General features: G+C 42.6%; 1 protein-coding gene across 1 annotated transcript in view; it reads right to left on the bottom strand.

Moving 5' to 3' along the window:
* The window catches only part of LOC115051506 (glutamate receptor ionotropic, kainate 5-like), a 78,646-nt gene that overhangs the window by 14,163 nt on the left and 47,156 nt on the right, over positions 1–17,327 (bottom strand). Inside the window, exons 5-12 of the mRNA XM_029514919.1 lie at positions 15,541–15,706; positions 13,902–14,080; positions 12,298–12,351; positions 9,897–10,058; positions 7,399–7,551; positions 6,656–6,760; positions 5,125–5,232; positions 3,601–3,804 (exon numbers count right to left, since the gene is read on the bottom strand). Coding sequence (XP_029370779.1) covers positions 3,601–3,804; positions 5,125–5,232; positions 6,656–6,760; positions 7,399–7,551; positions 9,897–10,058; positions 12,298–12,351; positions 13,902–14,080; positions 15,541–15,706 — 1,131 coding nt within the window. The remainder of the gene's footprint in view (positions 1–3,600; positions 3,805–5,124; positions 5,233–6,655; positions 6,761–7,398; positions 7,552–9,896; positions 10,059–12,297; positions 12,352–13,901; positions 14,081–15,540; positions 15,707–17,327) is intronic.

Consider the following 17,327-nt stretch of genomic DNA (forward strand, 5'->3'; position numbering starts at 1 on the left):
TTTTAACCTCACTACAGAAATACAGCAGAGCAGATTTAAAATGTAAAAATAATCTCATTAAGGTTAAAGTCAACAGAGAGACACAGAGTGGATCCATAGTGGAGCCTATGTGGACCCCAGACACCTCTCTGTTACTTAATTACCACTTAATTGATTAACGAGCAGACACACGTAAAACGAATTTCACCCTCTTTCATCAGACTCCTGGGGCTTACACTGAAAAAGCCTGTGTGTGTGTGTGAGAGAGAGAGAGAGAGAGAGAGAGAGAGAGAGAGAGAGCATACAGTTTTTTAGGTTCCACCTCTCAGAGAGATAAAAAGCATTTGAGTTTTAACACAGTTTTGTATATGTACACACACACAGGATATAGATTAAATTATGTGAATACCTGCTGAGTGTGTGTGAATCTGCAGTGTAATTGAAAGAGCTGTATAATTAGTAAGAAAAAAGGCAGTTGATTAGTCTTTTAATGGTCTGCTTGTGTTCCTCATTTTCTCTCTATGACACACACGCACTCATCAGCCAACACCATTATCACCACCATTACGTGTTAGTGTGTGTTGTTATTAGCATTGTTTGACTGGGGCCGACAATGTGACAAAAAGCTGTTCAGTCATGTGGAACAGTTTCACTGACATATGTTAGTTCTACACCTGTGAGGACTAGACCCGATCCCCAGGACTGAGGCTTTAAATGGCCCACAGAAGACTTGATGACAAGAAAACATGTCCTGGAGATTGATGGAACCTCAAAAACCATTGACGGTTGACAGTGAAAACCAAAAACTAAATATGAATTGTTGCAAAAGATTTTCTTAATTGTGCCTAGAGGAAAATGAAGAAACCCCAAAGGGACTAATAAACTCAAACATTCCATCTGAACCTAAACTGTTTAGGTGTGACATTACCCTTAAAAACAAAAATCAAAGCTTTTCAAAATGATTAATGATCTCTAACAAACACTGCAGACACTCAAAGGACAACAGAGGTCCTGATCTAACCTGAGGTGAACTCACAGTACACTAACTGTACAGGAGGAAATGGTTTAACTTCTGATCAGGAGTTCTGCCCATTCTTTGGAGGAGTAATGATGAAAAATCAGCTCCAAATCCTCTGATGCTCTAAATTTCTAAAACAGATGTCACTATGACAGGGTTAGGGTTAGGGTTAGGGTTAGATGCAGAGTCAGGCTGATGCAGATCTGAACTAACCTGTCTCCTCAGTTTATCACTGACGTCAGTTTTACACACACAGATCTGCTGATTTTGCAGTTTAAGGTGGAAATCAGGAAGAAACTAAATTAGAAGAAATTAAAGAAAGCTCTGGTTTGTCTATTTTCATCACAATCAGTTTCAAGCGTGACCACACAGGAAATCATCACGCAGACAGACATGCAAACAAGCAGATGTCAATGATAACAATCTCTCTACTATTGTCTCTGCTTTAGTTGTTATGGCAACAAGCCGCAGTCACATGAGCGAGGGAACGGGGACTCTGAGCTACTGACAATGATGGCCCGATTAACTGCAACACAAGAGTGAACCAATTATAAGGGTGGAAAAGTTACTAAAGCAAAACACATGCTGGGGATGTATTAAGTGGCTCAGCTGAGGCCCGATTTCCCTAGTTAGTAGTTTTCTAAGGGAAACGGCTAATATTAAGTTAAGTCGAGTCTAATTAAACTGCACACAGAGACACTTGCCACAACAGACAGTAGAGACCATGAGGGGGCATATTACTCAGTGTGTGTGTGTGTGTGTGCACGCCTCAATGTAGTTTGCAAGTTTTTAGTTAGTTTTTAAACCTAAAAAATTCTCCCCTGTTGTTACTTGTTGTTACAAAGTTTTGTTTAGAGATCTGGACTCACATTGACAAGTTTGGACCATTTAGAGTTTTGGGGACATCTTGGGGATGTTTGAGGGTTATGATTGGATTGTGGTGGAGGGGTGTCCACTACAGAAGGTCCCTGAATCCAGAAAGTCCAGGTCCTTCCATAGAACTGAGACTGTAAACCACAGACTGACCCCGAGATCCTGCTCCACACCTGCTGCACCGTTTAAAAGAGTAATATGAATGTACACAGCTGTTACTGGGCAGAAAACTGTAAAATAAAAACACAAACACCTCACAGACACACTGTGAAGACAAACTGGGGAACCTGCCATCAAAAACAGCAGTTGTTCAGTTTCCCCATAGACTCCATTTCAATCTGACCTCTTTTTATAACCAACAGAGTCGCCCCCTGGTGGTCAAGCAGAGTCACATGACTCTGTTCTTGTTCTAGTAAAAACGGCATCAATGAGCTAAACACATGGTGCGTTTAAGGACACTGGGAAACACAAATCTCTAAACTCCAGGCTGAAAGATTACAATCAATTTAATCATTGCTACTTCAGTTACTGGTTTAGTTTTTTCTCTCTCCAGATATTTCAGCCAACCATCTGAAGCAGCTGAATAAATCAGCCAGTAAGAGATGTTCATGAACACCTGACACGCAGGTAGAATAGATAATATTCACTTAACTGCTGCAACATGTTCAGTATGAAAGACACAAATCAGCAAATAGCATAAAATACAAGATTCAACTTTGCACTGTTTGTGAAGGTTTGACATTACCTATTGTTTTATCTCATTCAGTCAACGTCAGCCAGTTATTGATCGACTATCAAAGACTCAGTAACGATCACAGTCAGTTACTGGATGGATTAAAGAGGCTGAAAACTGAAGGTGATCACTTGATGTGATTTCACCGTTAAAATGGTTTCATGTCTCTGTTAAGAGACTCACAGTTGAGCTACAAAAATGTCAAAATAATGCCTGAAACTATGAGTCTCACCAATGTTACTCTGAAATCTGTCTTTAAAACATGTTTGACATTTAGAGAAGTGCTGTCCTAAAGGATGGACCTTGCTTGGATCCAGCTGTTACTCTAAGTTTACGGAAGAGAAAAATTGGTATGACAGCTGGGATGACTGAGAAGTGGAGCTGATCAGGTGGACATAAACAGTCCAGAGGAACAGCCTGGTGTGTCTGTGGATGAAACACACAGTGATGTGTTACAGCTGTTTTTCTGTCTGGACACTGATGGATTTATAGTTTCTCTATGAAAAAAGTGAAAAGCTGCAATAGATTGAGTCTGCATCCCTCAGACATTGACACAAGTTGAAGTCAATAAAGATACTAAATTATGAGCAGAGAAATTATTTCTGTCTCTTCTCAACAAGGCATTTGTCCAGAAGTTGAATAATGGTCCTGGATTGGTCAAAAATTATTTAGAGAAAACACAAGAAACTTGTGCGACAAAAAATGGACCAGACTCAGTGATTACCTTCCTAGCAACAAACTTTCGCCCTGCTCTTATGTGCCCTACAGATAATATCCAACTAGGCCAGTGAGCTAGCTATCATGTCTTTAGGGTCATCAGGTCAGGTCACTGCATTTGAACCTGTGTATGCTTCCCTTCACCCTGGACTGATTTGCTAATAGTGAAGCTCTTGATTATGGTCTTGCTGGATTTGATTAGTCCTTTACCTTCCTGACAATGTGTAAAACTGTCAGCCATGTGATGTGGTGTTGTTGCTGTGTGTCCTCTGCTGCTCACCCTGTTGATAAGCTCTCCCACCATGCCCGTCCAGCTGCCGTTTGGCTCAGGAGCCCCGTAGAGCCCGTCGTCCACCAGCTTTATCTTGAAGGAGAACTTCAGGATGTCAGCCAACTCCTGCAGCATGTCCACGCAGAAACCCTTGTACTGGTCATTTCCCTGGAGGTCCTGGTAGTTTGTCTTCCTCATCATGTACGGGTTTTCCTGCCAGAGGCGAAGGGAGCGCACACAGCTGATTCAAAGATGGTGACCCAGACAGCAAACCAGGATTTTACCAACTGACCTGCCACTCAATCAACATTGACATTTTTCTAGAAAGAGTCTGAAAAATACATGAAAAACACACCTACGTTCAATATTCGCTCAATTAGGATTCAAGTCTTGTTTAACTCTGGATCCTGCTAAAGCTAGCGCTACACAGCTAGCTATTCTTTAGCCTCCGGTTAGCTTGGCAGTGCTCGCGCGATATCATTATTAAGATTTCAGCTGAATCGACTCTTCCGACAAACCCAAAGGCAAGAAAGTAAGTTACCGTAGACTTTGGTTTCCCTCCCAAACCAGTCCAGTCCGGCTCTGTTCCTCTGACAGCCGTGCGGGTAGCACAAACATCTCTGTCCGCCATTTAACCGTTATAAAGCACTTCCGCTTTGGGAAGAAGCCCGGGAAAAGGATTTGTGTTTGTGGCCATCGCCGGTGCTCACAGCAGGGTTTTAAATAAGAATGTGCCGTTTTTTCGAACTGATCGAACTGAAGTATTATAAAGTGATACAACCAGATAACATGTTAACGGTAACCTGCCGCTGTATTTAATATGTCGTTTAGAAGGTTACTAACTCGGATGCTAATTGTTGTCAGCTAACTGCAGAAACGTTGAACGGCTGCTAACAGCTGATATCTCCGCAGCTGTTTTTAGGAGCGTCAGAGCAGGTTAGTGAGATTATATCTGAAACAGGGCTGCACAATGAGCATGTTCTCCTTCAGTCTGCTGCCTACACTGAGGGAGAACGGAGGGATTTACACATGCTAGTATCTGGAGAGGGTACAAGTATTTTAAAGAAAACAGAACTCCTCCACATATGCTTAGGAAAAAAAGTGTTTTAATAAATGAAAGATAAAGTAAACAAATAATGACACAGGCCGTCTTATTTTATACACTTTTTATAATAGTAATAAGCCCTTTTGGGTCCCCTAGCAGTGGTTTTTGCAGTTCAAAATATAATTATATACTATAACACTGTGTGTGTGTGTGTGTCTGCACACTGTAGATTTTAGTCTTGTTGCTGGAGAGAGCTACTTAACACATAATATTAAATAACATCCTGCAGCTGCTCAGAGGAGCAGAAATTTAACATGGACAGATGGATCTATCTGACAGTAGGTAAATGAAAATGACCAAAAATTTATAATAATTCAATGTTTTCACTTCAGCACTGAAAAAACAAAGAATTATAAACATTGATTCACTGTTTGTTTCATTTATGCATATGCAAGACATACACAACAGATAGAGCTTTTATCTATTACCAGTATGGTGGTAACAATTAGCGTCTTGTTGGCCAGCGTCTCTGATGCATTGAGGTCCAGGGAAGTGGAGTTCATGGCCAGCGTGTTGTTGGAGTACCAGGTACCAATCTGATGAAAGACGAGGACAGAGAAGGAAAGTAGGGGAAGGGGAAAGGTAAAAACAATTATGGTGCATTCAAGATTATTGTGTAAACTTGTAGTGTTTGTACACTTTGGTCTCTGTGGCATGTCAGGGATTGTGGGTCAAGGGTATGAGATGGAGCGGAGAGCAAAGAAAGGCAGTGTGTAATAGAGGACAAAGAGGGACTGACTGAGTTGTCTTTAGTGCAGAATCTACGCTGGAGTCAGTAATGGAGGATCTTGCTCCTCCTGCTACTCCTGGCTTATTCAGCAGGTTAAATGAGGCCATAAATACAAACTCCTGTCCTGGACTGCTCTCTACACTCCATTGAGGAGGTGGGTGAGAGGAGGATGCTGGCCAGACTGACATCCATCATGGACAACCCCTCCCACCCCCTTCATGACACTGAGTGAACTAAGCAGCTCCTGCAGCAACAGACTGTTGCACCCACAGTGCAAGAAGGAGCGTTACAGCAGCTACCAGACTAATATATCGCCCGAAATAAAATCTGCATTCAGATTCTGCATTACATTTTTTTGCATTACTTGACTGTCACTTTATCATTATCACTGCTACTTAATATTTTTTTCTATGTTTTCTTAGTACTTCTATTCCTTGTTTCTACTTCTACTACTACTGTGGTCGCTGCTGTAACAATGAATTTCCATGTGGTCTAAATAAAGTACTCAATCTTAAAACTGAATCATCTCTCCTGACCTCATGACCTCACCTGCCTGGTTTGTGTTTGTGTTTTTACTGGCTCTTGAAACTGTGCTGTCTCCCAAAGGAGCAGCTGCTAAAGATCAGGGGACAGCATCCTATTATCCTCTGGACACACAAATAATTTCCAGTCTGTTAAACTATGTCCATCCAAGTTTTCTGTGAAGCCAAATGAAAAAGTAATTTCCTTTCCTTTATTTAGATGGAATAATCAGGAGATGTGAGAAAACAACCAGGGGATGAACCTGAGTCAGGGCTGCTGTGGTCTGAAATAAACTGATGGGACATGCCCTTATTTTCACAACAATCAGGTATATTTGCTTGTGGCAGCAAATTAATTCAATACATTTGTGTCTTAACTTTTGCCTGAGCTTGTTTGACCCTCTACTGGCCTCAATTGACCTCTGACCTTTCACTGTTAATCTGAGGTCATAAAACATTGCTCAGCCCACATGGATCAGATCTATTTGTATTGATTATATTGATGAACCAATGAGGGACCTGCTCATTGAAGACTGTTTACTGCTTCTGGTCAAAGGTTTCCAAAATCATGATTCTGTACTTAGTTAGCCTTTCAGCTCTTTCTTTGAAATGTCCTTCTTCTCTTGGTGATGTTGTCAAAGGTTCAGATGCTACAGCTGGATGCTACGCTAACCTGCCCTCCCCTCTCAAACACATTTGACCTCTGACCTCTTTATGGCCCCCTGGTTGTTTCTCCAGGATCTTCAGAGTGTAATTGGTCCTCTGGCCTTTGCTGTTGAACTCAATGTGACCAGTCAGACCATCGTACTCCACCTGCAGACACAAAGAGAGAGAACATGACAGGCTTCTTGATGAGTTTGGTCTAAAACCTGAAACTTGGAGAAAAGGGGACAAATCCAAACCAGTGAAATTGATCACAGCTCATCTGCTACATTATGTTGTGAATTCAAGAGTAATGATGCAATTTTTTTTTAAATGAGCATTAACCCTCTGCAGTCACCATCTTGACCTATGGTGGCAGGGGAGGAGGACTGGAGCTCTGATGGCTCAGAGGGAGCAGCAGATTCTGGAGCCACAATCGCATAAATGTGATTGAGAGTCACTCACAAAGCTTGACATGTGACAAGATGTCTGTGTGCAACAATATGCAAATTAGGGTGAGGTTTGTGTGGCCAGGTCTGCACTCTTTGCAGTTTGATTTGAGTAATGTGTAATAGAGTGCACACACAGTATGGAAGTGCACGTGTGTGTGTGTGTGTGTGTGTGTGTGAGAGAGAGAGACAGGATTAATTACATCCTAGCTCTCTGTAGAGAGGTAGAGAGAGTAAATGAAATGAACACAGAGAGGACAGGAAGGTGGAAACAATGACAGAAGCAGACAGTAACATCTCTCTCTCTGTACTCTGGTCTTTATGCTAAGCTAGGCTAACCTCTGGAACCTGTGTTTTTACCATGCGTAGGTAGTTCATCAGGCTGGTCCCGTGCTGCCAGATCAGAGGAGATGTGCAGCTCAGCGGCTTCACTCCGATCTCCTGACTGCGGTTCAGCTCCTGGACGGCACCAACCACCACGTGAACAGCATCGAACATCAGCGCTGATGACAACTGACACACACAAATATCCATGTAGAGAAATGAAACACAACCTTCACTGAGGTGGAAGATTCCCAGGTGATAACCACAAAACTACAGATTTAAAATGTTCAGACTGTTCCCTCTGTTTTTAATTTGATTTGACGGAACAATTCATTTAAATCGGTTAACACTCTAATGCAGTAAAGATTCTTTTTAAAGTCATTTTACATTTTTATTACATTTATTGGTAAACAATATCTAACTGCGTGGATAGTGTTCAGCAGCTGCACAACCAAAACCAGGAGCAAAGAAAGGCTAAAAAAACCCCACTTTCCTCTCACATCACTCTCATCCTGACTGAATAATAGTCTTTCAGACGCTGAGCGCTAAAGAGACAATAGTAAATAGTGTTTGTGTGTTAGCTGGCGGCTCCTATCAGCAGCATTCAGTGTGCAGCTCAGACGCCTCATTGATCGTATCGCCGGCCGATGTTCTGCTCTGTTTGGTCAGTTGTCAGTCAGAGAGACTCTGGGAAGGAATCAGACGGCTGGTACGGAGGCAGAGCTGCACCGTCTGTCCACGGCTGATAAAAAAAGACGGATGTTCGGCTGCCTGTAATTGGATGAGTTGCAGTTGATAGTTTTGGGCCTGAGTGACGATAACTAATTAAAGAGAGAGATGGGGAGAGAGAAGAAGAATCAGCAGCTCTCACCTCTGAGAGTTTGATCCTGCAGGTTTTTCCTCTGATAAACCTTTGTTTTATAACCAAATAATCAAAGACCACATGGACGTCTACATTTACACATAATGGACCTTTAAACCTTCAGACTGTATGGACCTTGAAATCTGTGTTTTTGTTCTTAGGAGAATATTGTTACTCAGAGTCAGAGTTGTCCATCCATGTGGATTGGATATATTTGTCACTCTGACAACAAATGTTTTCATCAGGGAGTTTTAAATAAACAATGATCAGGCAGGATTTTTTTAATGGAAGCTTCAAAGTTGAAGGGTTTACAGTTTTCATTCTTCTAAATTAGTGATTTCAGACTGATCTTCCTCAGATAATGACCACAATCATCTCAAACAGAATAAAACATCATCAGATTCAAAATCACTGTTTTATTTATGGGTGACTCCTTTGAGGAATCCTTTGAGCCCTTTAAGTAAATAACTATGACTAATAAACCCTGAGAGGACACTCCTGCACTCTGATGATGGCACCTTGACTGAGATGAACATTCCTATTATCTGCATTGACGCCATCTGCTCAGGTGTTATTACTCAGCTGATGATAGAGCTGTGATTGTGAGCAAAACTCTGAAGAGATTGATTTGTTCTGATGGGTCCTTTCATTATGGAGGAGGAGGAAGAGCTAGTTCAAGAAGGAAGAATTAAAGACGACGCTGCTTCACCGCATTCCAACCTGGACCTGCTGACGAGTCGCTCTTCCTCCTCATCATTATTAACAGGCCGTTTTTGATGGGTTTTTTTATACGTTAAATCTGGATTTTATCACAAATTAATTATTCTGTTTACCCTGAGATAAACCACATCATTTGCTAACTCAAATTAAAACACTAAGAAAAGAAGACTTTTTATTTCACATCACTGTTTCAAAGGCAATCATTCAAATGGAATGTCTTTAATGGTGCCTCTTTAAAGAAAGACGAAACAAAAACTAAAGAGAACTAAATGACTTCGATCTTAATTAACCATAAAAAGACTCAAACTCTATCAAAATGAGGTGAGAACCAAGATAAGTTGATGAGTTAATGGTGTTTAGAAACCGACCGAAAAACATTGTTCGTCAGTGCAAAGGAAATAATTGAGGGGTCTCTGCCTGTTAACTTTATTCATTTTTAATTATTTTTTGTTTAAAGGTTCTATGTGTCAGACATTTTAAATGAGCAAAAAAGTTAAATGACTATTATCTATTATTATCTACTTATCTATTTAGAGTTAATGGCAGTTAACTGATAAACAATAAAAATATGGACATTGTGTGAATGTATCCTTATTTTACAGGTAAAACCCCTGTACGCCGTAATAACCAAAGAAAAGTTAACATTACAGGCTTTGGAGCTGATTTTTCATCATTACTGCTCCAAACAATGAACAGAACACCTGATCAGATAAAGATAGAAACTTCAGATCAGCTGTAGAACGACCCAAACACCCAAACGACCCAAACTTTTCTTTGGCTATTCTGCTTTACAAACATTTTCTCATCAGCCTCAGAAGGTGGTAAAGGCTGTTTTGTTGAGAGCACATTAAATAATCAATATTTCAGGATACTGTATCTTCTCACTTGCTTATGGTTTAAAGAGTTCAGCTCTGAATCTGTGTGTGTTTTTGTGTGTCCTTGTGTGTCTCACTGCCGGGCCAGGGTACGGGCTGATGTCGCAGCCTTCCCTCCAGGACAGGTTGAGGCTCCTGATGAACTCCAGGTAGAAGGGGTGGCTGCTGTTGAGCATGGAGAAACCCACGATGTTGGACTGACCATCCACCACGTCATCCAGCCGGAGCAGAGGGAAGTCCTGGACACAGACAGGAAGACAGATGAGGATTGAGGGGGAAGAAGAGGAAGTCTAATCTTCTGGCTGTCTGCTGCAATGTGCATTGACAGTTTGTCAAAAAGCAGGAGTTGTCAGAAACAAACAGCACTTAAGTTCCCGTCCCGAAGGACTGAGGGATGAAAGCGAGAATGAGCTTGATTGGAGTTTTATTTTGTAAACTGTACAACGTTGAGTTGAATTTTTCAATTCAGAGCATGACGGCTGGGAGAAAAAAGGCTTGGGAAAAAAAAGATGGACATCAAACACTGGGGAATTTCAAAGAACTTCAAATAGTCCTTGAAGGTGAGCTCTGCCGCTGAAACAAACCCGAATCAAGCCCACGCATGGAGAGCAAATGCTGTTGAACGTTTGTCTTCAGGTCTGACTAAACCAGCTGCTACGGGTCCAGATTCAGTCCAAACCCAGGTCTGATCGACTGAGGACCATGAAAGTTGGATCAGGAGGTGGGGTTACAGTGTGATTGTCAAACCTGTGAAGTCCTCTACGACTGACGCCTCTGCAAAGGTTCATACTTTTTATGGAGACTAATGATAAGGAGCAGGAAGTTTAGGAGAGAGTCTTCCCAGACTGAAGTGTGTCCTGTAGCCGTCACAGATGGTCATCATCATCATCATAGTTAGAATCATCTGGTATCACCTGTCCTGTCTGCTGAGGGTTAGGGTTAGGGTCTGAGGTCGAATCCTCTCATCCCTAACCCTCTCCAACTTATTTACTTCTCCTGCCAGTCAGGAAGCTGCTGCTGCCACTGTTGTTGTTGTTTTCAGTTGCCAAATCAATTCCAGCCACAGCCAAGTCCACCATCAGACTGTCGGAGCTGTTGGCTGTGACTGCAGCAGGAAGTTCATCTGGACCGTATGTATGGACTGTATGGACCTTTAAACCTTAAGGCAGTATCGTACTTTACTGTACACCGTATGATGTCTTTCAACATGATGCTGTTATATTCTATTTGTCAGATAAGGAAAAGCTGAAATGGCTGTGTGATTTTGATGTTTTTGGACCTGCTAATTATATCTCTCAAGTGTCCTGATACTGGATTTTTGGACTGCTTGGTGTCCTGTAAGCCCATGTGGGCTGGGCATACAGGTGTATGCATGACAGTAATAAAAAGAAAATGAATTCATTCATTTATTCTTTATCTCCTTTGTCCTGTTTGTTAGTTAAAAACTGAGCAGCTATTTAGGAAACTACGGAGAAGTATGAATGACTGCTAATTAATTGGTTTGTGCCTCTGCCGGCCCGTCACGTGATAAATCACTAACCAGGTTTCATGACAATCTCAGTCTGCAGTAACGTGATGGAGCGGCCGACCCGGACTCAGGAGGAGACGGGGTCCAGATGGTGTCACCGTGGAGGAAAATGTGTGATCCTGCAGGGGATTAGATGAAGTTTAATGAACTTTATCTAATGATTGTTTTGACCTTTGTTACTGAGCTTTAGGCTGAACCTTCAGCAGCTTCCTGACTCGGCCCAGCTGCTTTCCTCAGCTCCGTACGCGATCAGGACAAGGGGCTCAAAGCTGCTAAATGAGGTTAGTGACCCCCCCCCCACTTCATTTCTTTTGCTCTGAAGGAAACTATCCCAGTCAGCAGAGCACAGTGAAAACAAAGTTATAGGTCGGTCAAATGCAGTGTTGCAGGTGAGCCGAGGAATAACTTCACTGTTGGTCTCCGTCCAGGGTTGGGGGGGCAGGATTGACCTTGGTTTGTGATTACTACATGAAGCGCTCTTATAACAGCTGTGTTAAAGTCCCCCACACCACGAGAGGCTGAGTTATCAGCACAAAGTCTTGCTTTTCACACAAGGACGCTAACAGTGACAGCAACCAGCATGCATTTGTGATGAGGAAGGAGGAGGAGGAGGAGCGTGTGTGTGGGGGTGATGGGGAAAGAGGAGATATATGAAGGCTAAGGGGGCTGAAAGGACAGAAAGAACACTGAGGAGGTCAGGTTTGATGATGTGACCAAAGAGGAACTTTAAAACAGAGGAAAGGAAAGGAAAAGAAAAACTATGAAAAAGGGCAGAGGGAATCAGGAAAGGAATGGGAAACAGAACAGGAAACGGAAAAACAAAACAACAGACTGACTGACTGGGTGAAGGAGGGAACAAGGTTGTAAGTTAAAGAGCTGCATCAGCAAAGGAAAGGACAAAGATCTGCTCTTTATGAGGATGGATGGAGCCTGAGGACATCTCTTCTTACCATGGTGGTGAGGATGTACTTGTAGAAGGCTGACGTCATGCCAAGCTCATTTGCCTGAAGAAGAACAAAACTTGGTTAGCAGAAATAAACAATCATGTCTCCTGAAGGACAAACTAAACACCTTGAAACTGAGGCATCATCTCTGAAACCAAGAAGAGAAGTTGGAATTGCTGAGTAGGTGTGTGTTCTGATTAAAAGTTCAATCATCCAGCTGGATGTCCAACCAGACAGGCTGTGAGTGAAAAGTATGTGCCAACCTGCCCCATCTCCATTTAAACTACCCCACAAACTGAAAATCTGGATTTGAATTCAGGGAGGAAACAGGAGACCTGGTGCAGGAAGCTGCTTTCTTTTACTGACCAAAATGAAAATGAGAGGAAGTCAGCTACTTCATTTCAGGTGTTCATTAGGTGACACTAGTTATCGTGGGATCAGATCCAGTCCGGATTTGACTGAACTCCTCTTTAACCTGCTGTTGTTCAGCCTGTCACACAAAAACATTTACCTTCCAATGCCTCGGCCCGCATGTTACTCTTGTTTTGTGTTCTGAATTTCTCAGGCATCCAAGGTTATAGAGCAGAGAGTGAAACTGCGGCCTTCCAAAAACTGCTGGGTTTGGTCTGAGGTTGTAAAGGAAGGTCCTGATCTAACACCACCGAGAAACAAACACAAACAAAGCAGGAAAAAGACTGACAAGAGGAGCAGGACTCAGGGGGACCAGCTGAGCCACAGTGATCAGTCCATGTTCTTAAGTTCTCATCAGTTTCCACAGGTCACATGACTACAGGATCCTGCTGGACCACAGATCTGAACCCTGACAGTCACAGTCGATCCTACTCCTGCACATTTCACCCAGAACTATATGAGAGTTTGGATCTATTTCTCGATACAGAAGTAAAAGTTTCATACAAGTTGAAGCTCTTTTGTTTTACACCAAAGTAAATAGTTTGTTCCACAATAAAATAGATTCTGTCTCAAATTTTGACAGAGAACATCTCTGGGCTCCTCGATCACTCATGCAAATGACACAAAGCTGCCGATTTAAGTCTTTTGGGAAAAAGCTGCCAGAGAGAAGTAACGAACGGAGGTGGAAGGCATATATGCGCAAAGATAACACATGTTGTTCGTATACAATAGAAACCAAAATCAACGAAAAGTTAATCAGGAGACTGAGGTCTTTTGGGGTTCAGGGGGCACTCCTGAACCACAAAAGGCTAAGCTGTCATCCATGTTGGAGAACGACTCCCACCCCCTGCAGGACTGGGGAGCTCCTTCAGCGACAGACTTCGTCACCCAAAGTGTATGAAGGAACGATTTTGCAGATTTTGCAGAACGATCTTCTTCCCTGCAGCTGTCAGACTTTAGAGATATTTTGTCTCCATAGTACTACTGTACATACTTTTTTTATATTATCTATTTTTATTAACACTTGTTTATAATGTACATTATCTCCTGTCTAATTCCATTTCTTCTTTTTTACTGATGCTGCTGTAATCCTGTAAATTTCACCACTGTGGGACGAATAAAGAAATATCTTAATCAGACAAGGAGGAGAAAAGAATCAACCTCCCTTCGCCTGAAGAAGAACAGTGATGGTTTCTGACCTTCCTCAGGATGTGGTAGGAGATGGAGGCGTTGGCATCGATGATGATGGTTGCCACTTTGTCATCACGGATCTCCTTCAGCAGTGGGGTGGGGTCCAAATTATCGTCCAGCATCCGCACTGACAGCGTCTCCCTGGAGATTAGGAAGCGGCGAACCAGCTCCTCCAATCGCAGCAGGCCTGAAGAATATCAGGCAATCTTTGTTATCATGGTTACAATGACAACAACGAGTGACAATAGACAGGAGGGACAACATGGGGATCAAGACAGCTCTCCTGTGAAGCAGAAATGAATCTGGAGCTTCAGTAATTTGATCTTTAACAGGAAAGACATGATCAAACTGTTTCCTATAGATTTTAAAAGAACGGGAATAGTTTCAAAAATTTTGAAAGTTCCCTTCTTAAAATATTTCCTGAGTAACTTTTGCTGCTGAACTTGAAGCCGGTCGGCCTGTTTCCCCATCTGTCCCTGACAGGAGCAGGAAGCGTCTCTGGGCTAATCGCCACCATAAAGCGTTCATCAAGGTCCTGCTGCGTTTAAATGGCTGACAGCGCCCGTTAAACGCAGCCATTAAACGGCCGTGGTGCAGGTGAAGACTGGCAGACAGTTAGGGGAGTGTTACGACGGTTAGCCAGCCGGCTCAGTGAGGTGTAAAAACCGGACAGATCAATAAATGAAAGAGACGAGAACCGAAGCTGGGGGAATGACTGAGGAGAGGAGACAACAGGAAACGAAATAAACAAATCAGAACTCTGAGCAATGACACGTTATGGCAGAATGAATGAATGTTTGCTGTTGCTGATTCATGACATGCCCAAACAGTCTGGTTTGATCAGGTGACAGTAAGAAATTTGAACTTTTAATACTTCAGATCAGTTTTAGAATGAATGAGCCCGAGTGGGATCGATTGATCACATCTGACGGCTGCATAGTCCATCAAACAGCGTCTCTCCTCAGTGATGGTCTGGTGTTTCTGTGTTCTCTGTGAGTCCAGATGCCTCCAGCCCACTCTGGTTCTGATAAACCCTAACCCTAACCCTGCAGTGGCGTTGTGATAGATTTGTGTCTGTATGTCCGCCCTGACTGAACAGGTCCAGTGTGTGGTCAGACAGTAGCAGACACTTTTAAGTGAGCTGCTGTGTATATTTGTTGTTGTTTGATTCAGCAGCATCTGTTTGCACCTTTTAGATTCCTTTAATCATTGATTTCATCTCCCTGATTACCTTCTCATTACTAATCACTTCAACACTTCTGAATTCTCAGTCAATTTAATGTTACAGCAGTTCATATTCTCTCCGTCCACCTGTCCAGAACAAATCCAGCCGAAAAACAAACATTCTTCATCTCCAGGCTTCATCTGATGCCTCACTGCAAATTAAGTTTTGGAACCAAAGTTTAGTCAACAGACCAGGTTTGCAGAAGAGTCTTGCTTTTTAATGAAACCCAGCTGTCCCCGTTACGGCACCTTCAGCCACTCCAACACTGCACACACTCAAGTTGAGCCGTTAAACGTGAATAATCAGGCAGGAGCTCGAGTTTAGCTCTTTAGTTCCTGAGAACACCTCGAAAATCAAACCTCAATTCAACCTTGGAACTAAGGATGTAAGCTGTGTATCAAACACTTCACAGACAGACTCACACTCTGCCTTGGCACAGATGAGGCTGGCTGTTGGGTAGCCGAAGGAACGCAGGATGGATCCAATGGCCAGACTCAGGTCCTCGTTGCTCGGGTAGAGGGTCACCGAGGCGAAGCGAAGGTATGGCAGCTTTGGCGTTTCCTCCGGGCCGATCTTCACATGAGGGATCTGAGGGAAACAGAGCAGAGGAAGAGGAAGCATCAGGGAGGATTCCTTCAGGCTAATCTTCCTTTCAGCAACTAAAGAGAAAATATGGAGAATTAAGAAAAATGATTGACCGCCAAAAGAATAAAGAGGAGAGACAGGGAAATAGGAATTAATCAGGGAATATGACACAAAAGAAAAAAGAAAAAGATGAACACGACAGGACAGAACTGGAGATGATGACATCAAGGGAACAAATATTTCAAAAACCATCAAAGCTTTCAGGCTTTAGAAGGAGAAGCGATAACAGACGCTTTAATCAGACCAACACTCAGTGATAATTCAGTCTTTGTTCCGGTTCAAAAAGAAAATCTGAAAATAGAGGAACGCCTCGATCATCAGTGATACTGAAAAGTGTTTGAAATTCACTTCGACACAGAAAAACACTCGCATCAGAGGGGTGAAAAAAGGAAAGAGTCTAAAGAGAGAGTTCATCCTGTGGGGATGAAGGGGATGTGTCTGCCTGGTCCAGGTCATTCTCTTGTTTAAAGTTTGAACTTTGTTTTTGTGTTGTTCTGAGGCCTCTTCAGTACAAAGAAAACACAGTTTGACCCTTTCAGTTACACAACTATTTCTGTGTTAAAATAAAAAAGTGAATCACCATGAATGTCTTCCAGGAGACCTGGCTCCATCAGCGATCAACATTGGACATGTTTGTAGTTTCAGTCATAATGAGGTGAATTTTCTGAGTTCAACTCGACCAAAATGAGTTTCATCTGCAAAGTATTTGGACGTCTGAGCTGAACCCAGATGTGCCTTTGGGACTTTACCTTGGTGCTGCAGAGAGAAACGTCTGAGATACCCCGCCCAGACTGAGGGGTTATATCTGAGGTCTGGGAGTGACCGGTCAGGAGCCAGGTGGGTGTGAACCTGGTTACAAATGGACTTTCTGGACCGTAGCTCCGGCAGACTCAGTGCTGCTTGGTTGAAAATGAGTAAACGATAAGTAGATTCCAACAAACTCCGTCTTTTCCTGCTGATTTCAGGAGAAGACCGAGACAGTTTGGATCCTCAGAGCAAACGTCTGGTGACTGACAGGGTCTCCACTTAAGATGAAAAATTAACCACAAATTGAAAAATGAATGACATCAGTGACCGAACGGGAAGTCGGGTCAGAGGCCAAGCGTCCTGTGTGATCCAGCACTCGGTGATTCAAACTCACTTCTCACCTGTGGAGGTTTCAACGTAAAACTTTAATTAGCTCAGCAGGGTTTCACTCTGATCTGTGCAGCTTATTTTAAATCCTGGCTGGAAATAATACAAGACCTGTCAGCGAAAAAGGAGCAGGAGATGATGAGGACGGTAGCTTTAAGGCACATGGAGGCAGTTCAAGGAAAAAAAAACAAAACAAAAAAATGGTTCAACAAATTGTCTTTAAGAATGCAGACAGGTGAAGAGTCTCTCCTCTCACTACAGAAACTCATTAATGGTCATCTTCCTGGTCACCCACTGTCTGGGTTTATCTGTGAATTCATTCATAACGTTGGACTGAAACTGGTGTGAAGTTCAGGACGCCAACTGAAGGACTCAACAACAGTTTGCTAAAACTCCCCATTGACTCTTTTTCTCTCTGTCAGTCACATTT

The sequence above is a fragment of the Echeneis naucrates genome, chromosome 11 (assembly GCF_900963305.1).
Source record: "Echeneis naucrates chromosome 11, fEcheNa1.1, whole genome shotgun sequence".
Classification (NCBI taxonomy): domain Eukaryota; kingdom Metazoa; phylum Chordata; class Actinopteri; order Carangiformes; family Echeneidae; genus Echeneis; species Echeneis naucrates.